The sequence below is a fragment of the Rhincodon typus genome, chromosome 21, assembly GCF_021869965.1.
Source record: "Rhincodon typus isolate 14 chromosome 21, sRhiTyp1.1, whole genome shotgun sequence".
In the NCBI taxonomy this organism is placed as follows: Eukaryota; Metazoa; Chordata; class Chondrichthyes; order Orectolobiformes; family Rhincodontidae; genus Rhincodon; species Rhincodon typus.
In genome coordinates this window covers 25488703-25513721 of record NC_063352.1, presented here as the reverse complement: position 1 = coordinate 25513721, position 25019 = coordinate 25488703, and the positions used below count along the sequence as shown (strand labels likewise).

The following is a 25019-nucleotide window of genomic DNA, read 5'->3' as shown; positions in this document are numbered from 1 at the left end:
GTGTCATCCGCAAATTTACTAACCCATCCTTCTACGCCCTCATCCAGGTCATTTATAAAAATGACAAACAGCAGTGGCCCCAAAACAGATCCTTGAGGTACACCACTAGTAACTGAACTCCAGGATGAACATTTCCCATCAACCACCACCCTCTGTCTTCTTACAGCTAGCCAATTTCTGATCCAAACCGCTAAATCACCCTCAATCCCATGCCTCCGTATTTTCTGCAATAGCCTACCATGGGGAACCTTATCAAACGCTTTACTGAAATCCATATACACCACATCAACCGCTTTACCCTCATCCACCTGTTCAGTCACCTTCTCAAAGAACTCAATAAGGTTTGTAAGGCACAACCTACCCTTCACAAAACCCTGTTAACTATCCCTAATCAAATTATTCCTTTCTAGATGATTATAAATCCTATCTCTTATAATCCTTTCCAACATTTTACCCACAACCGAAGTAAGGCTGACTGGTCTATAATTACCAGGGTTGTCTCTACTCCCCTTCTTGACCAAGGGGACAACATTTGCTAGTCTCCAGTCTTCTGGCACTATTCCTGAAGACAATGACGACATAAAGATCAAAGCCAAAGGCTTTGCAATCTCCTCTCTAGCTTCCCAGAGAATCCTAGGATAAATCCCATCCGGCCCAGGGGACTTATCTATTTTCACACCTTCCAGAATTGCTAACACCTCCTCCTTGTGAACCTCAATCCCGTCTAGTCTAATAGCCTATATCTCAGTATTCTCCTCGACAACATTGTCTTTTTCCTGTGTGAATACTGACGAAAAATATTCATTTAGCACCTCTCCTATCTCTTCGGACTCCGCGCACAACTTCCCACTACTGTCCTTGACCGGCCCCAATCTTACTCTAGTCATTCTTTTATTCTTGACATACCTATAGAAAGCTTTAGGGTTTTCCTTGATTTCTCCTTACTATTAACCAACTGGCCGATCTTTGTGCCATCCACAAACTTCCTTATTATCATAGAATCCCTACAGTGCACATTTGGCCTATTAAGGCTGTACTGACCCTCTGAAGGACATCACACGCAGATCCCCTGTCCACCATCCCTGTAACCCCACATTTCCCATGGCTAATCCACCTAACCTGCACAACTCTAGACAGCACGGGACAATTTAGTATGACCAATCCACCTAACTTGCACATCTTTGGACTTTGGGAAGAAATCAGAGCTCCCAGAGGAAACCCACGCAGACACGTGGAGAACGTACAAAATTCACACAGACAGTCGTCTAAAACTGGAACTGAACCCAGGTCTCTGGTGGCAGCAGTGCTAACCACTGAGCCACTGTTACGTCATTTCCCTCTCATATCCTTATTCATATTATAATAATAAGGGACCAGCCCTGATCCCTGTGCTATGCTACTGGACACCAGCCTCCAGTCACAGCCTTCTACCACTGCTCTCTGTCTCCCTCCACTCTACCAATTTCGCATCCATCATGCCATGCTATCCTGGATCCCATATTATTTTACCATATTTGTCAGTCTCCGTGCAGCACTTTCTCAAAGGCTTTGCTGACATCCAAATAAACTACATCAACTGCATTACCCTCATCTACACATCTGGTCACCTTAAAAATTGCTAGGCATGATCTGGTTTTATTACTTCACAGAATGAGGGCATTGCTGGCTAAACTAGCATTTATTGCCCATCCCTAGGCTTATTAAGAGTCAGCCACATTGCTACGAGACTGGAGTCATATGTAGGCCAGACCAGATAAGGATGGCAGCTTCCTTCTCTAAAGGGCATTAATGAACCATATGGGTTTTGCCAACAATCGATAGTGGATTCACGGTCATCATTAGATCTTCATTGAATTCAAATTCCATCAGCTGCCATGGTAGGATTCAAACCCAGGTCTCCAGAACATTACCTGGATTTCTAGATTAACAGCCCAGCGATAATACCACTAGGCCGTCAGCTCCCTAGTGATCTCCCTCTGACAGAGCCCGACTGACTGTTCCTGATCCAACCTTACCTCCAATTGGAGATGAATTGTCTCCTTCAGTATTTTCTTCACCAGTTTCCTTACGGCTGATGTGAGACTCACTGATCTGTAATTCCCTGGTTTATCTCTACCACCATCCTTGAAAAGTTGTCCTCCAGTCCTCTGGCATCTCCTTTCTAGCAAGGCAGTCCCTGCAATTTCTTCCCTTGCTGTCTGCAGCAGACTAGGATGTAACTCCTCTGGACTTGAGAATTTACCCACTATTAAAGTTGCTAGAGCCACCAGTGCCCCCTCACTCCCTATTTCAATCTACTCAGGAATCTCACAATCCCTCTCACCGGATTTTGTACTACATCCTCCATCTGAATGAAGGCAGATGTGAAGTATTTGTTCAACACTCTACTAATATCCATCAGTGCCGCTCTTGATTTGCTCCCTTTGCACTGCTAAAATCCTCACCTTTCCTTCTTCTCCAGTCCTGAATATTCCTAGTCATCCAGGGTTCTCTGGGCTTGTCGCTCCTAGATTTCACCCTAAAGGCGCTGTCCTTATTTGCTTTTTGAATGCTGCAGATTTCCCCACAAGTAATTGCTTCCAGTCTACTTTGGCCAGAACCGGCCTTATTTGTATAAGATCTACTTGCCCCCAATCCAAAAACTTTTCTTCAGACTGTCTCTTTCCTTTTCCGTAATAAACTTAAATCATACTGTGTTGTGACCATTATCAATAAAATTCTTCCCCACTGCCACCTTGACCAACAGCCTGGGCTTGTTCCCCAGAATGAAGCCAGCACTGCACCTTTCCTTGTCGGACCTTCTCTTTGAAATGCTGTTGTGAAAGTATAGCATTTGACAGAGTTTATAGAAAATCTGCTGAAAGTTAGATTAGCCCCTTAGTAAAATAAAGACAGCTCCTGACAATCTGTGCCAACAAAATACTTTTGAGATAAAAATGGGATCTTCTGTACTCTGTAAAGTACACTGAACATACACTGCATTGTTGAAATGAAGTTAACTCAATGCTGGGGGCCGTGGGTTTGGGTTTTTTCTTGTTTTATTGAAGCAGCTCTTTTCAGGAGGTGCTTATATAAAAGGGGTGGCACAGTGGCACAGTGGTTAGCATTGCTGCCCCACAGCACCAGGGACCCGGGTTTGATTCCACCCTTGGGCAACTGTCTGTGTGGAGTTTGCACATTCTCCTCGTGGGTTTCGTCCGGGTGCCCTGGTTTCCTCCCACAGTCCAAAGATGTGCAGGCTAGGTGGATCGGCCATGCTAAATTGCCCATAGTGTTCAGGAATGTGAAGATTAGGTGGGTTTACAGGGGAATGGGTGTGGGTGCGATGCTCTGTGGATTGGTGTGGACTTGTTGGGGCAAAGGGCCTGTTTCCACACTGTAGGGATTCTATAAAAAAAAATTTGGCTTGTAGGCATGACCCATTGACTGAGCAGGAACAACTTGTGAATCTGATCATCTTCATTTTTATGTTGACATTCAAAATGCATTGGCACACTCACTGCACCAAGATATATTTTGAATCCTTCTGAGAGTGCCATGGGTGGAGTCAGATTCAGTCATGGTATACTGAAGGGAATTGGGTCATTATCTGAAAAGCAAATATTTGCAAGGTATTGGGAGACTGGTGAGGGTGAGGGGGCTCCAAATTACCCTTGCAGAGAGCCAGCATAGTCACAATGGCTTTTCTTCTGTGCCTTAGCTATTCTACGATAAGAATTTTGAGAAATGAAGTCACTAGTGTTAAGGAACGGTTCAACAAGGCATTTTACAAGCACTTACTTGTTCTGGCGATGGAGGTTTAGTAAGGAGACTGATGATGACCACTATAATAAACGTAAGGAGACAGAGGATGAGAGAAAAGTACAGGAAATGAATGTTTCTGACAACCATCGGCCGTGTATCAGGTTTGCCACATGCTGGCGGGGTGTAAATGAGATCCAAAATCATCCGGGTAATGCCTGTACACATGCCCACAGCAAGGCCCCAGAATGCAGCCTGTGCAGAAAAGTCAGATATTAGCAACTTAGTTCAGTAAACACCAAATGAGATATTCACATGTAAACTACTACAGGAGGTTTTAAAACATCAGGAGTTTGGGAAATAACACCAAGGCTTTGATCAGTGACAGAGTTTCTAACGCAGAAATTGTTAGAACATTCAGCAGATCTAACAGCATCTCTGGAGAGAGGAATGGAGTGAATGTTTGAGGTGGATGGCCTTTAATGAGAACAGGAATCCAGTGTCCACAGTAATTTGCTTTTCTAAGTGCACAGACTGGCTGAGATAGATAGTTTATGGTCAATTTTCATCCCTTATGTTAGAACTATTTCCTCATTGGAGATGCTAGTAGACAATCTCCTGAGACCCTCTTCCTCATATAACAGCTACAAAGGTGAATGTTGGAATCTTCAAATGCGATACTGGATTTGTTCTCTAATACCATCAAGATTGGGACAGAAATGGATATTAATGCTAAAGGTGAAGATGAGTGCTGTTGTTGTAAGGAGGCACCATACCACTTTACTGGAAGAATTGTTAAATTGAGTTTGAAAATTAATTTTTTCTCCTGCTGCTGAAGCTGTTGATCTATTTGATCTAAACGTTCCAAATACATTGAATATCATTCAGTTTTCATGTTGGAGCCAAAAGGGGAAGTATTGGCTTGACTACAGAAAGCATCACAGTTAATCCCAATCTTTATCATGAGCACTTGTTTAAAACCAGGGTATTGAGATATATCTCAGGAACACAGCCTTTACTTGGTCCCTTCCTTAAGTATGATGCAGACACCTAAAAGCAGCTCTATTGCTGCCCTTTCCGACCATCTGAGTTTGTCACTGTAATGTTGCAACCAGAATCTAATATAATCACAGAAGCATGTAATTGTTCAAACGCAGAATGAAGCCATTCAGCTGAGTGTGCCTTCACATGAGCATCTCCCCCTCTGCAAATTCTTCCTTTTCAAATAACAATCCAATTCCCTCTAACTGTTTCGTTTGGAACTGCCTCCAGCACACTCAGGAAGTATGTACCAGACTATAATCATTTGTTGCACGAATTTGTCCTCATTATCATTTATTCTCATATTGCTTTTGCTTCTTTTACTAACTATGTTAAATTTGAGCATTCTCATTCTTGATATAGTCACAAAATATTTCCCTCTTTACACTGATTTTGAATATGTTAATCAGATCGCTTCTCAGCCTTTCTTTTCCCAAGAAAACAATCTCAACTTCTCCAATTTATTGTCAAAACTAAACGTACTGATTGCTGGAACCATTCTCATCAATCTCCTCTGCACTGTTACCTATTGACTGTCAGTCATTATTTAACTTGGGCATTTGCTAAACTATGCTGCTATCGGTCCTAGTCCACTTGTCAATCAATCAGCACTCTCTCCTCATACAGTATTAAATGTTGTTGCCCTTGGCATTAGTTATTTCTGTACTCTCCTCCTGAAATGTCGCTTTAACCCCTCCAACAACTCTGGCCTGTTGAGCATCCCAGATTTTAATCACTCCACCAATGACAGCAATGCTTTCAGCACACTTAGATTCCAAATTCTGGAATTCCCTTCTAAAACCTTTCCAGTTCTCTCTCTGTCCTCCTTTATGTTTCTTTAAATCAACATTATTGATCACATTTTTGGCCATCTGGTCAATATTACCTTATAAAATTCAGTGACTTGTCTGATATTGCACCTGTGAAGTATGTCATAAATGTTGCTGTGTTAATGTGCTATATAAATGCAAACAACGGAGTTGCAGGTAGACAGGATAGTGAAGAAGGTGTTTGGTACGCTTGCCTTTATCGGTCAGTGCATTGAGTACAGGAGGTGGGAGCTCATGTTGCGGCTGTACAGGACATTGGTTAGGCCACTTTTAGAATATTGTGTACGATTCTGATCTCCCTGCTGTAGGAAAGATGTTGTTAAACTTGAAATGGTGCAGGAAAGATTTACAAAGATGTTGTTAGGGTTGGAGAGTTTGAGCTATATGCCATATGGAGAGGCTGAAGAGGCTGAAGAGGCTGGGGCTATTTTCCCTGGAGCATCGGAGGAACCTGAGGGGTGATGTTATAGAGGTTTATAAAATCATGAGAGGCATTGATAGGGTGAATAGCCAAGGTCTTTTTCCCAGGGTGGGGGAGTCCAAAACCAGAGGACATAGGTTTAAAGTGAGAAGGGAAACATATAAAAGGGACCCAAGGGGCAACTTTTTCACGCAGAGGGTGGTGCATGTTTGGAATGAGCTGCCAGAGGAGGTGGTGGAAGCTAGTACAATTACACATTTAAAAGGCATCTGGATGTGTACATGAACAGGAAGGGTTTGGAGAGATAAGGGCCAAATGCTGGCAAATGGGACGAGATTTATGTAGGGTATCTGGTTGGCATGGAGAAGTTGAACCGAAGGGTCTGTTTCCGTGCTGTATATCTCTACGACTCTATGATTCTATTGCTGTTTCTTCTGAAGTAACAGTTCGATGGATAGACCATGCAGTCCAGATGTCCTTCTGCATTGCAGGGTTTTCATGGCCATTTATACTCTTCAGTGTTGAATCACTGTTGTGAATCTTGTTGTCTCTGAGGGGTAAACAGATGTGTTCTGTCATTAAGAATGTACTGGTGTGTATCTTGGTTGGGAGAAATTGTGGCAATTGATTTGATGGTTATCCATCAAGCTTCAGCTTGCAAATAATGGCCCACTATAGGTTTTCCTTATTGCCACAGGAGAAGGAAGAGACAGTGTAAAATAAGTGGTGCCTACAAACATACGGTGGGAGCAAAAGTAGGCCGTTTGAACCTTCAGCCTGCTCCACTATTCCATTTGAACACGGCTCTTTGATTGTGGTTTCAACTCCACACTCCCATCTTTCTCTGATAACCCGTGATTTAAAAAAAATTTTAAAATGAGAACAAGAACAAAGAAAGGGACTGATTGTCCACACATTATTTAGGTAGAAAATCCAGCCAGCAGACAGTTCATGAAGCACATGGGATCCTGGGCTGGCTTTATAAGTTTGAGAGTATGGTACGAAAGCCAGGAAGTTATGCTACAGCTAATTAATAGTTTGGTCCCAGCCTACAGGAAGGAAGTGAAGATTCTGGAAAAGTTACAGAAAGAATTTACTAGTTCCAGAGATGAGGGATTACAGATAAATAGATGTACTCGAGAAGCTGTATTTGTTCTCCATAGAGCAGAGAAGGCTAAGAGGAGATTTCGTAGTGGAGTTGAAAACCATGAATAATTTTAGTGTAACTAATAAGAAACAAATTCCAATGCTGAAGGTGGTTGATAATCAGAGAGCACAGCTTTAAGATGATAGGCAAAAGAAACTGAGACAACATGAGAATGAACTGTCTCCTGCTGACCACAAGTAAATCTGCTGGGATCAGCCTCCCTTCCTGCATTCTGACAGGTCTCCTCTCTCAGAGGGGCACTTGACCCCTGTCTGACCATTTCTTCTGCATCACACACCTTTGCTAAATGCCCTCCCCCCTTTCTCATTATTTATCCTCCCTCTGCTCCGGTCCCTCTTTGTACATAATACTTCGCAATCTGACTGCCTTGTGTCTAAGATATAAAGTAAAAAATTCAGTTGAGATTCTGATATTGAATTTTGCAGGCCCTCCCCAACTTCCAGCCCAGTCCCTTCCAGTAAATATCTGGAGCATGGTGTCTACTGTCAGGTGAAATATCATTAGCTTCAGAGATCCAACCACATTGAAGCTAGTAAGTTTCAATCAGACTTTGCGGCTCAGATGTTAACCTTGTCTATGATGCAGTAGAGTCATAGAGTCATACGGCATGGAAACAGACCCTTCAGTCCAACTAGTCCATGCCAATCAAGTTTCTCAAACTAAACTCGTCCCATTTGCCTACATTTGGCCCACATCCCTCTAAACCTTTCTTATTCATGTACCTATCCAAATGTCTTTTAAATGTTGTAAATATATGTGCATCTACCACCTCTTCTGGCAGTTCATTCCACATATGAACCACCCTCTGTGTGAAAAAGTTGCCCCTCAGGTCCCTTTTAAATCTTTCTCCTCTCACCTTAAAAATATACCCCCTAGTTTTGAACTCCCCCACCCTAGGGAAAAGACCTTTGCTATTCACCTTATCTAAGCTCGTCATGATTTTTTAAACCTCTATAAGGTCACCCCTCCTATACTCCAGTGAAAATGGTCCCAGCCTTTCCAGCCTCTCCTTATAACTCAAACCCTCCAGTCCCAGAAACAATTAGGGGAGGCAAAGACCTATTGCTAGACTGTTAATTCAGCGACCAAGATAACATTCTGGGTTCGAAACTTGTCATGGCAGATGGTAGAATTTGAATTCGATTTTTAAAAAAATCTAGAATTAAGAATCTAGTAATAACCATGAATTCATTGACAAATGTTGGAAAAAACCCATCTGATTCACTAATGCCCTTTAGGGAAGGAAACTGCCATCCTTACCTAGTCTGGCCTACATGTGACTCCAGACCCACAGCAATGTGGTTGAATCTCAACTGCCTTCTAGGCAACTGGGATGGGCAATAGATGTTGTCTAAAAGCAACACCCTCATCCCATGAATGAATAAACAAAAAAGCATCCTGGTAAATCTTTTTTGAACCTTCTCCAATTTACTGATATCCTTCCGATAGCAGGGCAACCAGAATTGTACATAGTACTCCAAAAGCGGCCTCACCAACATCCTGTATAACCTCAACTTGGTCTCCCAACTCCTGTACTCAATGGTCTGAGCAATGAAGGCAAGCATGCTAAACGCCTTCTTAACCACCCTGCCTACCTGTGATGCAATTTTCAAAGAACTAAGTATCTGAACCTCACAGTGAACTAAATTCTGCTCATTGTGTGGGATCCTTAACAGAGCTACCAAAATAATCCAAGTCTCCTGTTCATTCTCCATAGCCTGCAAATTCTTCCTTTTTAGGTATGTATAGAATTCTGCTTTCAAAATTACTACTGAATCTGCTTCCACCACAAATTTAGGTATTACACCTGAGATCATAACAATTCACTATTGAGAATAAAGTTCTCTTTTCCACCCTGGTTCTTTTTGCTAATTATCTTAAACCCAGCTCCTCTAGTTATTGACTGTCGTGCCAGTGGAAACAGTTTCTGCCTACCTATTCAATCAAATCACTTCACCATTTTGCCATCTCTACTTCATTTCCCCTTAACTCAGTATGCCATAAGGAAAACAATCCCAGACTTTCTTGTTTTCCCAAGTAACTGAGGTTCACTATCCCTCGTTCAGTTCTGAATAATCTCTGTATCCTCTCTAATGAATAGTCAGAGATGGTTATTCCCATTGGTCTTGCATTATTAGCTAATTTAGGCCAGACTGAAAATTAATCCTGGGACAAACTAGTCTGAAAACAATTTTACCAATTCAGGTATTTGGAAGGCTGTAAAGCAACCCTTAAACGGAACTATTCACCTTTTCACTAGTTCGTTTCCAAAAGCAGCCCACTATAAAGATCACTGCAATTGGTGGTGTCAGGTTGGAGGTGATTGACTGGATGTATATGAAGAGCTGTCCACCTTGGCTTGTTTGCACCAGAGGAATCCACAAAACAGACACCACCACCAGAACCAGCACAAACAATCTGAAACAAATTGAAAATCACATTTAGCAACGGCACAGGAGCTTCATTTCTGTTGAATTTGATTTCCACCAGAATTCTGAATTTTCTTGGGTTACAGTTCCTGCAGTATCTTGTTCAAGTGGCCATTCTTTGTAACAGTGAGGTAATGACTAACAACAGGTTATTGGGTATGATATGCTACACGGAGAAACTTCACATGGACAACAATAAAGAGCAGGAATCCCCAAACTCTAGATCAAGTCCTGTGCAGCATACAATCTGCCACCTCATGGAGAAAGTTTAGCATTTTCCCATTGCTGGACTGGTTCAGCAGAACGAATGCTATTCAATCATTGAGACGAGATTGGGTCTATCAAAAAATAATCCAATTGGTCGTAGTTCCCCATTCTTTCTCCATATGCCCTCAATTTTATTGCTTTTCAGTATTTATCCAACTCCTTTATGAAGGTTGCTATTAAATCTGTATTGGCCATCCTATCAAACAGTGCATTTCCAATGCTAACTACTCATTTCTTGAAAATGTTTTTAGTTATGCATTTCCTTATACTACCTCTGATTCTTTTACCAAAGGAGTTAAATTTATGTACTCTCATTAACATTTCAGTAACTGGAGGCATTTCAGGCTGGATGTCCAGGACAGGTAGCTAAACTCAACAGAACTGCTTTGATTTAAAGGGCCCATTAGACTCAGTTTTCACTCGTTTAGTACTTGGTCCCTTTAAGGACAAGTGCTGAGGGAGGAGTCATGTGACTTGCTAGTCCAATCAGGGTTGGAGAGGGGAATATGCATGAGGCATGTGGGGACTTGCCCAGCAGTTGAAGTGGGGAGCTAGGTGCGTAAAGAACATGTAATATACCCTGTAAATAATTGTTATTAGTTTGTATCAAATCATTGTATCTTAACAGGCCCAGCCAAGCTTTGAAGTTATTACATTGACAACAAGGTCAAGGCCAGCAACTCGAATTGCCAAAAAAATGGTCAGTCAGGTCCAGCTTGTGAAGAAAATTGCAGTCAAGTGCCTCTTTTTGGAAAATTTGAGCAGTTTATTCCAACTAAAGAAGATTGAGTATAGTGTGTCAAATTCTTCAAACTCTTTTATCTGTGTGAGTGAAATAGAGGGAGTGAAGAAACGAAGGGTGAAGTTATTACACAGGAGGGCTGGTAGGAAGGTTTTAGACTTTGGAAATAAATCTTAGAAATTTGGAAGTTGTGGGTGAGGATTGTGGGTGGTGGAGTAAAACTGAGTCTGGCTCAGTGGAATATCTGCCTCAACTCTTTTCATTTATTCTTTCATGGAATGTGGGCTTCGCTGGCAGGCCAGCATTTATTGCACATCACTGGTTACCCTGGAGATCATTGATGAAGCAGCTAAAGATGTTTGGTCGTAGGGCACTGACCTGAGGAACTCCTGCAGAGATGTCCTAGAGCTGAGATGACTGACCTCCGACAATGACCTTGTTCCTATGTGTCAGGTCTGACTCCAACCAGTGGAGAGTTTGGCCCCTGATACCCATTGATTCCAGTTTTGCTAGGGCTCGATGATGCCGCACTCGGGTCAAATGCAGCCTTGTTCTCAAGGGCAGTCACTGACCTCATGTCTGGAATTCAGCTCTTTTGTCCATGTTTGAACCAAGGCTGCAATGAGATCAGGAACTGAATGGCCCTGGTGGAACCCAAACTGGGCAACCCTGAGCAGGTGCTGCTTGATAGCACTGTTGATGACACCTTCCATCACTTTACTGATGATCGAGAGGAGACTGATGGGGCAGTAACTGGCCGGGTTGGATTTGTCCTGCTTTTTACGTACAGGACATACTTGGGCAATTTTCCATAATGTTAGGTAGGTGCTACTGTTGTAACTGTACTGGAACAGCTTGGCTAGGGGAGCAGCAAGTTCTGTAGCACACATGTTCAGTACTATTGCCAGAATGTTGTCAGGGCCCACAGCTCTTGCAGTATCCAGTGCCTCCAACTGTTTCTTGATATCACATGGAGTGAATCGAATTGGCTGAAGACAGGTATCTGTAATGCTGGGGAGCACTGGAGGAGGCCGAGATGGATCATCCACTTGGCACTTCTGGCTGAAGATTGTGGTGAATGCTTAAGCCCTACCTTTTGCAATGATATGCTGAGCTCTTCCATCATTGAACATGGGGCTTTTTGTGGACCCTCCTCCATTGAGTTATTTAATTATCCAGCACTATTCATGACTCGATGTGGAAGGACTGCAGAGCTTAGATATGATCCATTGTTCGTGGGATCACTTAGCTCCGTCTATCACTTACTGTTTATGCTGTTTGGCATGCAAATAGTCCCCTTTGGTAGCTTCACCAGGTTGACACCTCATTTTTAAGTATATCTGGTGCTGCTCCTGGCATGCCGTCCTGAAAACTCCTTTGAACTAAGGTTGATCTCTTGGCTTGATGGTAATAGTTGCGTGGGGCATATGCCATGAGATTACAGATTGTGCTGGAGTACGATTCTACTGCTGTTGATGGCCCACAGTGCCTCATGGATGCCCAGTCATGAGTTGCGAGATCTGTTCAAAGTCTGTCCCATTTAGAACAGTGATAGTGCCATATAACACGATGGAGGGTATTCTTAATGTGACCCAGATTAATTCACCCAGAATTCCAAATCTTACTGCTGACCTGATTCACCCAGGTACTGGCTTACATTGTCTCTATTGCGTTTATAAAGCCTTGTTTCCAAATCCCTGCAAGGCCTTGCCTTTCCATATCTTTGTAATCTCCTGCAGTCCTACAGCATACATTCAACTCTGGCTTCTCTGATAGCAACTCCAACATCATTGGCATCTGAGATGACATAGCCCTAAGATTCTGAAATTACCACCCTCAACCTTCCAGCCTCTCTCTTCCTTTAAGACACTCCTTAAAGACAATATGTTTAACCAAGCTTTTGATCTTTTTATGTCCAAAAATCTCCTTATCTGACCCAAGAATCACGTTTCTTTGCTAATGCTCTTCTGAAGCACTTTAGTTAATTTGACTGCATTAATTATGGGATATGGACATCGCTGGCTGGCCAGCATTTATTGTCCATTCCTAGTTGCCCTCGCGAAGGTGGTGAGCTGCCTTCTTGAACCGCTGTAGTCCACCTGCTGTGGGTTGACCCACAATGCTTTTAGGGAGGGAATTCCAGTGCCCAGCGACTGTCAAATTGCCTTGAATGTGATACAGTAAAAATTAACTAGATTGGTTCCTGGGATGAGAGGATTGTCCTATAATAAATGGTTGAGTAAATTGGGCCTACGTACAAGATTCTGAAAGAATTTGACATCGAGAAGAGTCTTCCTGTGGCTAGGAAATCTGAAACACAGGAGAAAGGTGTCATAATAAGGGGTCAATCACTTAGGATTGAGATGAGGAGAAATTTCTTCGTTCAGAGGTTTGTGAACCTTTGGTATTCTCTATCTCAGACATTTCCAAATGCTCCATCATTGAGCATATTTAAGGCTGACTGATTAATATTTAGTCTTGCAGAGCCAAGTGTTATGAGGAACGTACAGGAAAATGAACAGATGTAAATGGTGGAGCAGACACAAGGGACCATTGGTATATTCCTGCTGCTATTTCTCATGTTCATTTGTAACTAAAATGCAGCAGTAGTATTTCTGTTTGTTTTTAACTAATTCAAATTAGTCAGCTCTATATTGTCCTACCTGCCAACAATCATGAGCTCCCACTCAGTGCAGCGAGGTCGGATGTGGTGCCAGACGTCCATTGTAAATAATGTACTCGCACTGTTGAAAATTGAAGTGAGGGAGGACATGACAGCAGCAATCATTACAGACATCATAAGGCCTCGCAGTCCTGCAGTGGAACAGAAGTTGGTCATACTCGGCAGTGACTGCGTTACAGGATGTGATTTCTTGTGTCTTTAAAATACTTTATGATGAGTGACCCCAGGAGCAAATTTTTGCTGCTTTTTAGCCCATATTAATACAAGCCTCGCACCAAACGTTTGTTATTCTTACTACAAATAAAACCATACCTCCCCAGTTTCCCAAGGATTCTTGAAAATGTGAGAGTCAAATATTGCCATGTTGCTATGAGGGAGGGTGCATTGGAATAGTTTACTATTTTTGGCTTGTTTTATCTGATGTATAATGTGTAATTTTAATTCAGTTTGACAGTGATTTGCTTGTGAATTCATGTTTGATATATTTTGATTTTGGTCTGATTGTCAAAGGTTATCAAAAGGTGAAATGTTTGCACTGATCTTCCATTGTGGTAATTTGGTAAATCTGATTCTTTTGGCTTGTGGATCATAATAGAGATTGCTCAGCATGTAATCCTCTGCAAGTGTGGAAGATACAGAACATGTTTTACTATTTCTTCATCCCTTTAACTTGTGAATTTTACCAGAAGGGATTATGATTAGTCTGGATAGAGTGAACATAAGAGAAGATGTTTCCACTAGGAGAGACTAGGACCCAATGGAGATGAGGAGCAATTTCTTCAGTCAGTGAGTAATGAATGTGTGGAACCATTGCCACAGAAGGCTGTGGATGCCAAGTCAATGAGTGTATTTAAGGCAGGGATAGATAGGTTCTCAGGATCAAAGGTTATGGGAAGAAAGCAGGAGAATGGGGATGAGAAATATATCAGCCATGATCGAATAGCAGAGCAGGCTTGATGGCCAAATGGCCTAATTCTGTTCCTATATCTTATGGTCTCATGGAGAAGAGAGTGAATGAGCTGCACGAAGAATACCAAAAATGAGATGTCATCCTGGAGAAGCTACAAACGCTGGGCTGCATGTATCCTAAACAGAGGAAGCAGCATGATATCGACAGAGCTAAACAATATAACAAAAGGGTCTGATCATAGCTCCACAGGCTTGCTTTCTCCAATTGTAAATGATTGTGGATAATTATACAATTAATACAATAAACATTTGATTCTTTGATAATGACAGAAATCAGAATCTGAAGACTGTGAAGACCACATTTTCGTTTTTCTTTCAGACTGTGGACTAAAAATGGGAAAAGATACAGTTTTAAACCAAGGAAAACACACTGCACGGGTATTCAACTGAATGGCCATGTCGGAAGGTGCGTGAGGTCTTGTCCTAAGTTCAGTCAAGAGGGAGGCAGCCGTCTGTCAGGAAGTCCAGGTATCATCAGTCACTGGCACAGTTTACACTCAATACAGAGGCTTTTCCACAGCCGCACATCCAGTCGGACGACACAAACAGCAGATATGCCTAACAACATTCTGGCAAGTGGGCATCAGTCTGTGCTGTAGGACCATCACAAGCAGCCAGGGAAATTGTCTATCATCTGTCAGGGAATGGCAAATACAGTGGTCAGGGGTTTGGTCAGTAATGTTGAAGGATTGTTCGTCAGTTAGCCAGAGGCAAATGCAGTCCATCCATTGGTCATTGAGGTGACACAAAGAAGGCCTACTGGGGCAGCACAGAGACCACTGCCAGAGGGCTGAGCTAGTCAAGCCTGGGGGGCCAAAAGCAGAATCGTTTGAATAGAAGGGAACAAGGATGGTGATGGCAGAGGGTAACCCAAGGTGCATGAGTATTTCTTTTTCTTTATTCATTCATGGAATGAGGGCATCGCTGGCTAGGCAGCATTTATTGCCCATCCCTAATTGCCCAGAGGGCGGTTACGAGTCAACCACATTGCTGTGGGTCTGAAGTCACATGTAGACCAGACCCAGGTAAGAATGGCAGTTTCCTTCCCTAAAGGGCATTAGTGAACCAGATGGGTTTTCCCAACAATCAACAATGGATTCCTGGTCATCATTAGACTCTTAGTTCCAGATATTTATTGAATTCAAATTGTACCACCTGCCGTGGCGGGATTCCAACTCGGATCCCCAGAACATTATCTGAGTCTCTGGATTAACAGTCCAGCAATACACCACTAGGCCATCGCCTCCCCATGCAGAACAGCACTGGAGAGTATGGGAGGCTACTGGAGAAGGGACTATTGGCAATGACCACCACCACGGCCTCCACAGGGGAAGCATAGAGGATCAGGGTGGGTATGATTAAGGTGTAATGCTGGAGTTCTGGAGGCAGAATGACGTTTTGGAGCAAAATTCAATATGGTGGGTCTCCACTCTGATGGAAGCCAGAAAATGACAGGGCACTGAGAAAGTCCTTCCCTGGGCATGGGAACCTCCTATTTTTAAAGGGTGTGATTGTGGGTGGGAGTTTGTGCATGTGCTGTTCATTGAGGCAGCTTTTTAAATGATCAGCTGGCTCCTTTCAAATTAGCTTCTGACAATCCTTTAGTGTGGAACCTCAAGTCTGCAAAAACAGGGATATGTTGTTTGGGGAAAGTGCGGGTGTGTTCAGGGCATAGGTGGTATAAGGGGTACATTGGGGTGCAGTGGAACATATGTAGGTTATGAGGGGTGAGTTCAGGTGATTATGCGGCCTGGAGGGAATAGGATTTATAACGATAGGGCATTAGATGGCATGGTGGGTATGGCAGGCAGTGGAATGGATAGGTGGCATTGTGAGGATGAGGTGAGGTAGGGTTGAGTAAACTGTCAACAGATGGCAAAAGTTATGATGCTCAGTATGTATGTGGGAGGGAGATATAATGAGGGATGAGTACACGAAGGCTGTTTTTGGTTTCATTAGTGGGCAACAAGAAATTATTTCATTTGGCCAAGAATAGAGAAGCAGAATATATTTTAAAAGGTGTGAAAATTATAGATATTGGAGTTTAGAGAGATTTGAGTATACTATTACAAGAATATGTTATTATGAAGTACAAAAGGCAATTCAGAAGTCAAGTGATGTGATGTCTTTTATTACAGGGGAGTTGAATGACAGTAATGAAAATGTCATACACAATACACTGAACTGTGGTGAGAGCAGACCTGGAATACCATGTGCAGCCTTTGTCTCTATTTTTAAGGAAGGCTATTGGAAATTGGAAACTATAACTTTGGAGGGCTGGAAGGGTTGAAAAAGGAAGGATGGGCTTTGTGGTGGTGTCATACTAAAGCTGGTGGAAATGGTGGCTGATAATTCATTGAAAACAAAGGCTGATGGATGTAAGGTGAGAACCCTATCATTGTTCTGGGAGGAAAGAAAATGCAGAAATGCTGGGAATCGGATGGACCCAACCGAGGGCCCTGTCAACCAGGTTGGGGGCATAGTCGGATGAGAGGAAAGGAATATCTGAATCATTGGTATGGCTTCTCAAATCATCTGAACAGATATGACAGGAATGGGGAAGCTGGGAGAATGGAATGGAATTCTACTGGAAACAATGTGGGTGGAGTGGTAGCCACGGTAGTTGAAGCAGTCAGTGCCCTTGTGAATATTTTTTGAAAGGTTAGTAAATGGAGACACAGAAATTGAGGAAAGGAAGGGATAAGTCAAAGAGCATGTGATGAGGCATGAGATGATTATAGATAGGTAGCAATTTGAAGGAAACTTGACGAAATTTCCTAGTACAGGACAAGAGTACAAATTGACCCCAATACAGACATGAATGTACTGGAACAAAAGTAAAGAAGAGAACGAGAGAAAGACTGGAATAAACAATGTTTCAGAAATCTCAGAAAGGAATAGCCGGGAGATCGTAGAATCTCTACAGTGTGGAAGCAGGTCATTTGGCCCATCGGGTCTGCACTGATCCTCCGAAGAGCATCCCATCCAGACCCACCCCCTGCCTTACCCCTGAGAGCCTGCATTTCCCATGGCTAACCAACCTAGCCTGCACATCCCTGGACACTGTGGGCAATTTAACATGGCCAATCCACCTAAACTGCACATCTTTAGACTGTGGGAGGAAACTGGAGCACCTGGAGGAAACTTATGCAGACAAGGGGAGAATGTGCAAACTCCACACAGTCAGATATGCAAGTGCCAAAATAACACCGATTTGGATGAAGTGAGGGGACTTAAAGGAGGTGTTTTATGTGAGGACAAGTGCAACCAGGGAGTGGTAGATGGAGACTGGTTTTGCCTCAATTCAAGGAAGAAACAGAGCGCCCTTGTGGATGCAGGAGGTATAATTATTTGGACACCCTGTGATTAACAGGAAGCTGGACGTGTCAGGAAATTGGGAGCTGTTAAAGTGTAAGAGTCTAAGTTTTGCTGGGTCCATTTAAGATGCTGCCAGCTTACAAGCTGCATTAATCATCAAGTTTCCTTCCTCAGGACAATGGCCTCCAAAGAGAAATAACAATGTTCTGTAGTACTGGGAGCCCACCTTGGCTATCTAATAACCTAGTGGCAGGGCATAACCAGTGGATCATGGTCACAGGCCAACCCACTTCCTGCATGAATTTGGCAATGACAAAAATGTTGACTAGTTTTTGTTTTTCTCTTTAAATTGACAAAGTACCTTGAGGTAGCAATTCCAATACTAATAACGGATAGGCGATGTCTGTACAAGCAATTGAGTTTCCACAAACTCGACGACAGGTATCCGGATCTGCACAAGCCACAAGATCTAAAACAAAAGTAAGAGATTGTGAGTTTTTGAAGATTAAATTCGTAATCAGTCTACTATCCTTTGCAAAATCACTTGAAGTTGCTATTAATGGCCTGTGAGATTATTCAACTTTCTGTCAGTAAAACTGTAGAGAGATGTCAGTTAATTTCTGAAAATGTCACATCTAGAGAAAATCTAAAGTTGTAATGGGGTTTACATCAGCTGAAAGAATTGAAGGAATCATTGGGTTAGTGCATAATTTGTAGAAAATCATTGCTATGAAAGTAAAGTAAGTTTTATAAAGTAGGACATCCTCAATTTGAACAAGGTATTTGTCACACTTTACATTATTCGCCCAAAGCGAACAGTGTCTAGTGAAATTAGAATTAAAGACAGAGATCCCAGCTGCTTCAATGGACCTGCCAATTTAGAAATAACTATACTGACAAGTCTGAACATAGGGATAATATTAGGCCATTCATCCCCTCAAGCCTATTCCACCTTTAATTAAATCATAGACAGTTTGTATCTTAATTGTATTCACTTGCTTTGTTCCAGAACTCTTTCTTTAGTAAAAATCTATCAATCTCGGATTTAAAATCATTCTCTGCACTGGCAACGCCAGTCTCTTGAAAAAGAGTTTCAAGTGTCTGTCTCAAATTGGGTGAAAGTGATTCCTAGCTTCCTAAATAGCCTTTCTTTATAGTCTATCATTATGTTCCCTTAACCTAGATTAAATCCTCTCTACGTTATAAATCTCTGGGTGGGACAGTCTGTGACAACACACCTTTCTGTGTGTTACTGCTAATTGAGGCCCTTAAGTAGCCAATTGGGACCACTTAAGGTTGTCAGCATACTGCTGTTGGGATTAACCCACTACAGGTTAGGACTACAGATATGCGGCATTTCCAGGAACAAAAGGAGTGTGGGCTCTTTAGACCTTGTACGAAATGAGGTGAAATGCTGACGACTTGATCAAAAGGCTGTCCTTGCCTAAATGAGGGTATGCACGTTGGGCAAGGGTGCCCACAGAGAACTATTTTCCTGCCCTTGCTTACAACCCACTTGCCCCTCTCCTATACCCTGGGGAAGTCTCCCCATCCACTTCCCTTGCATTTAAGGCAGAGGTAGATAGGTACTTGATAGATAGATGTAACTCCAGGGTGACTGTTCCAGCAGCAGCCATGGCCTCCTCTGTGGCACTGCCAAATGCAGAAACTGTCAGCCTCTCATTGGCCAGCCAATCCTGGTTGTTGCAAATTTTTGCCCCCTTGGAACCTCATTCCTGTAGAAAGTCTGCCAGTGTTCTCAGAACTGCCTCGTTGGCAGAAGATTTGACAGGCCTTCCTTAGAAAAAATATTGTGCATCTCTCACTGCCAACGGAATGTTCTATTTCTGGTTTATAATGTGGGTTTTGCCTCCAGCAAGGCATTTTAACTGACGTGGCAATGCTTATGTTTGTCATCGTAAGGCAGGGTTACCAAGGTATTGAAGTATTGAACAAATATAACTAATACATACCAACATTGGATTCCAATTGAGCTGCAACGAGTAGCATTCTTCCAATAGTATGCTGTTTTAAGGGGTAAGATGGAGGATGAGACTTTGATACCCACAAGTCACATGCTATGATACAATGATAATATCATGAGCACGTTTGTTAAAGATATACTGCCATATACAGACAGCTGTCTGTACTCACCAAGACTGATACCGCTGATTGTCTGAATTCTCTACTGTCCAGAGATGTTATTCGTTTGCTCTGCAATTAGTTTTCAAAACGTTGACCATTGAGATCTTGGTGTTTTTTTTTATAGATGACAAGTACAGCTAACTAGGATATATATTTGCCTCTAGTAGGGTATTTTACATGTTGTAATGTTTATGTTATCATACATAATATGAGAAATTAGACATAAGATGTTGTGGTGTCAACAAATTCAACAGACAGTAATTGCAATTAACTGTTATATGCAAACGTAAGATTACAACAGAGGAGAATGCTTCCAGTAGCTTGTCATGCTTCCAGTGATTGAGGGTAAGATGGAGTATGAGACATTTAAACCCTCAGGTCACATACTTTGATATAGTGAAGATATCATGAGCGTGGTCTTAAAGGTCTGTTGTCATACCAACTGAGATATAGCACAATAGTATAAGTAACCTTTCCTCACAATCTAGCCCTTGGACCACTCATAACATTCTGGTCAATCTGTGCAATGGTGCTTCCAAAACCAATTTTTTTTTTAATCGGGCTCTGAAACTGAGCTGCATACAGTACAGTACTTTAGATGTATGAGCTGTGTGCAACACTGATAATGGCTGAAGGAATATGGTTCTAAATTAAAGTTTTTCAGGTATTAGCAATGGAGACCTCCAGTGATGACAATGATTCAGCCAAGGAATAGGTGGAATCTCTTTTAACAGAGTTAAAATTGGTTCATGCCAAAGACCTAATATCAATGAAGGATGTAATCATCCTTCATTTAGCAAAGCGCTGCTTGAACCTCGATACGCTGCAGGGTATATAATTTTCAAGGATTAACAATTGATTAATAAATTCTGTGAAGCAGTCTTTTACTAATGCAAAAATCAAAGTAATGAAACTGACTTTCCAACTCAGATTTATGGAGCAGTAAATAAAAAGAACACATTTTTCATTCTTGTCTTCATTAATATTAGGACCTAAGCTTTAACAACAGGCAACATGTACTTACTGGGAAAAAGGATTCGGCTGATCATGCCTGGGAACACCATAATGAAAATAGGCAAGATTTTCAAGTAGGCTGCAAATATGGTGCCACCCTTGGCATGAAGAATTGATTTGGCAGAAAGTGTCCTTTGCACAATGACCTGAAATTAGTACAAGGTGTGTATAATTCATTTGGATGTTACTAAATTCCCAATTTTGTGTTTAAAAAAAACCCATTGAAACAAGCTATTCAAACCAGTTTATCTATTTATACTTCTTTAGAGTCTACTCTCTGCTTGTTTCAGTCCATTAACATCTTTTATTCCAATCTTGTAATTAAATAATTCTCCCTTAAATGTATCTGTGCTGTTTGCCACAATTTCTGCATAGATAGTATGTTTCATATTTTAATCACACTCTAGGATTGGATTTTACATTCCCCTGTCAATAGGCTGTAAATTCGAAAGGGTGAAATGCCCACCCCTCCTATCTGAGCAGCCTGAATCTGCCTGAAATGTTACCAGAATAGGGTTGAGCTGCAAGCTGCCACCACTCCTTGTGCCCATTGAGGCTAATCAATGACCAGTTAAGGGTCTCAGCCTATCTCTGCCAAAATTTTACCTAATTACAAGGGAAGACTCATGCCAATTGGGCAGCCATGTAGCTTTAACTGTGCAGACTTGTGTTGGGCACGTTGAGAGAACCTCCTTTGTGGGTCCTCTGTGCCCACTGGAGGCACACACCCCAATAATGTAAAGACTGTGGCTCTAACTCACTCATCGTCATTGCTGGATCTGCCAGCCTGGACCTGGCAACACCCCAGACTTAATTTGAGTATGAGCTCCTCTTTGCCAGGACTACTTAATAATAGCCATGCTCCCACCTGACATTGCTGGGACTACAGAACAACAGGACATGCTATTAGCTGGCAGTTCCCTAAGGAGGTGGGGACCCCTTCAGGGATGAAGCGGGAAGTCTTGCCTCACATTACTACCAACAGTGAATTATGAGGGGTAACTGCGTATGGTGAGCATACCTCTCACCCCCTGATATTTTATCTAGGCTGTCGGGGACCATGGAGCTCTGTAAAACCAAGCCCCAAATAAAAGGGTTTCTCCTGAATTCCTTACTGGATTTATTAGTGACTACTTCATATTCATGACTCCCTAGTTTTGGAGACCCATATGTATTATTTTACTTTTCATATATTTCACACGGCTGATGAACAGTTTCATGCTGAAATTTTATTCTACACACCATGTACCCAATCTGAATGCCTTAAAGTTAGGAGATAGCTTCACTTGGAGTGTAATACAGCCCTTGTTCAATTCCAACAGAATATTAAGTGCAAAGAGCTTGAAACAACATACCCTCTAAAATGTACGTCTGTGTGTGGCTGCACGGAAATTCTGAATGTACTATACGCTGAAAAAGGCTCATTGCTCACAAATTTGTCAGTTCATCTGGAAGCATTCCTGACATAAAATCCGTTGCAACCTTTATAATTGCACCCAAATTAAGTTGGAATTTCGTTCTAACAAATGAACAGGGTAGGCCAAACGAAGCAGGCTTTGAAAAGCTTCTCAGTGCCGAGTGTTGGTAAGCAAGCTTGGAGCCTTTTTCCATGTTAAAATTCTATGGAATTGTTTAAATCAGGTGGTGTACCTGCAGAAAGGGAGTATGAATGATTTCAGACAAATAGAATTTCTACGTGTAAAATTCTTAGTAGCTTCAGAGTCTTCTAACCATGATTTCTATGTGTGTCAGATGTCCAGCTGATCAAAAAGCAATGACACCAAGAGTGTTTGAACTTTACATGAAGAGTGCACATACATAAATGTGTGTTACCTGATCTGTGCACCAATACCAAGTAGAAAGTACAGTTATTCCAAATAATACACCTGGCCAGGGAAAGTCAGAACTAATAGGATCCCGAAAAATGTGAAAGGTGTCCTCTCTTGGTAGGCCGCAGGTTGAGTTAGGTTGATGGATAGTGGGGATGGCTGTAAAGAATTTCTTCTTGAGTCCCACATAGCCATCGACACGTTTAAAAGCTATAAAACATAGACTTAATTTACTGAACAAATCATTTGGCACACTAGTCATATTGTACTGTACACAACCAGCTGTATGTTATTGGGTATTCAGAAGCACTTTCAAAATTATTATTCCTTTGAAATCATTTCTAACACACAATTTTGACGAGAAGTTTTGTTTTGTATGAAAATCATGCTTTCGTAAAATGTTCTTTTTACCCTGTTTTTAAACTTTTCCTCGTTTCCCGATCCATCAGCTCCCATCCTCTCCACTTTACATTCTCCCTTCTCTGTTCCTCAAGTCAATGAGATGAACAAGGAATTGGTTCTCCCCTTAAAATTGAATTTGAGTTGGGAGCTGACTCTGAGGGGAATCACTGGTGTGAATTCATGATATACATAATCATGCAATGGTGGAAGATGTGTCTGTGCTAGGACACGTAGCATTTTCTATTCAACTTGCCCATTTTTACACCTTTCAAAATACACACACAACCTATGTACAATTTTCCCTGCACCTTCTGTCTTTTCACACAGGGGTCAGATTCAAATTGTATTTTTTGAGTCAGGTTGGAGGAAGTGAGGAGTGTGAATACGGAGGCAAGCCTATGTTCTCTAACGTGACTCCAGATCAGCTCCCAAAATTGTTTAAAGGCCCCCAAACATCTTCCAACAATCACCCCTCTTCAGATCATTACGCCATCTCATACCAAACTATCCTCATATCACCCCACATCCCGTCACTCTGTCCCCATTCCCCATGTCATCCCAATAGCCCTGAGGTCACATGTGCCATTTGATTACTCCTTCACCCCCAAACAAAGGCAAACAAACTTGACTTGGAAAGAAACTGAAAAGAAATAGAAATGTGAAAACTTAAACTGAAATTTCAAAGAGAAAGAAATAGCAGAACGTTTGAATTGGATAGAGAAAAGCTTAGATTACACAAATGGGAAATGCTGCTATAACTTCAGGATGATTTTGGATTTAGTTCTAGTTTGGATTTGGCCATAAATATTCAAATCATGCCAATATTCAGTGAGATAGGTGTTGAAATGTATTTGGAATATTGAGAAAATTGCCATAATATTGCAGTGGCCAAGAGAAAATTGGACAGTTTTACTGCAGAGGGTGTTGGTGAGAAAAGTTGGGTGCTGAACTCTTTCAGGTAAACAGTCTGGAGACTATGATAAAGTGAAAATTGCCGTTATCTAGGCCTATGAGTTAGTGCCAGAGCCTTATAGGCAAATATGTGGAAATTTAAGGAAGAAACAGTGTCAGCCTTTTGTGAAATTTACCAGAGATAAAGGAAATGGTGTTTATTGCAGAAAAGAGAGGCATGGTGTTGAAGCTTTGCAACTTGAAATTGAGTATCCTAATGAATTCAAAGGGAACAATAACTAATACTGAAACAAAACAGAAAGTGCTGGAGAAACTTAGCAGCTCTGACAGCTTCTGTGGAGAGAAAGCAGGGTTAAAAGCTGCAGAGCTGGGCTGAGAGGTGGCAAATGGAGTTTAATGCGGAGAAGTGTGAGGTGATTCACTTTGGAAGGAGTAACAGGAATACAGAGTACTGGGCTAATGGTAAGATTCTTGGTAGCGTGGATGAGCAGAGAGATCTCGGTGTCCATGTGCATAGATCCCTGAAAGTTGCCACCCGGGTTGATAGCGTTGTTAAGACGGCATACGGTGTGTTAGGTTTTATTGGTAGAGGGATTGAGTTTCGGAGCCATGAGGTCATGTTGCAGCTGTACAAAACTCTGGTGCGGCCGCACTTGAAGTATTGCGTACAGTTCTGGTCACCGCATTATAGGAAAGATGTGGAAGCATTGGAAAGGGTACAGAGGAGATTTACCAGGATGTTTCCTGGTATGGAGGGAAAGCTGAGGGATTTGAGGCTGTTTTCGTTAGAGAGAAGAAGGTTAAGAGGTGACTTAATAGAGACATACAAGATGATCAGAGGATTAGATAGGGTGGACAGTGGGAGCCTTTTTCCTCGGATGGTGATGGCTAGCACGAGGGGACATGGCTTTAAATTGAGGGGTGATAGATATAGGACAGATGTCAGAGGTAGGTTCTTTACTCAGAGAGTAGTAAGGGCGGGGAATGCCCTGCCTGAAAAAGTAGTAGACTTGCTAACTTTAAGGGCATTTAAATGGTCATTGGATAAACATATGGATGATAATGGAATAGTTTAGGTTAGATGGGCTTCAGATTGGTTTCACAGGTC

At 42.0% G+C, this 25019-nt stretch overlaps 1 protein-coding gene across 1 annotated transcript in view; it reads right to left on the bottom strand.

Annotated features, from left to right (window-relative positions):
* LOC109918915 (sodium/myo-inositol cotransporter 2-like) overlaps positions 1–25019 on the bottom strand; it is a 69283-nt gene that overhangs the window by 3658 nt on the left and 40606 nt on the right. The window contains exons 8-13 of the mRNA XM_020518862.2: positions 22602–22807; positions 20779–20914; positions 17971–18078; positions 13303–13453; positions 9451–9619; positions 3781–3996 (exon numbers count right to left, since the gene is read on the bottom strand). Of these exons, the coding sequence (XP_020374451.2) occupies positions 3781–3996; positions 9451–9619; positions 13303–13453; positions 17971–18078; positions 20779–20914; positions 22602–22807 (986 nt within the window). The remainder of the gene's footprint in view (positions 1–3780; positions 3997–9450; positions 9620–13302; positions 13454–17970; positions 18079–20778; positions 20915–22601; positions 22808–25019) is intronic.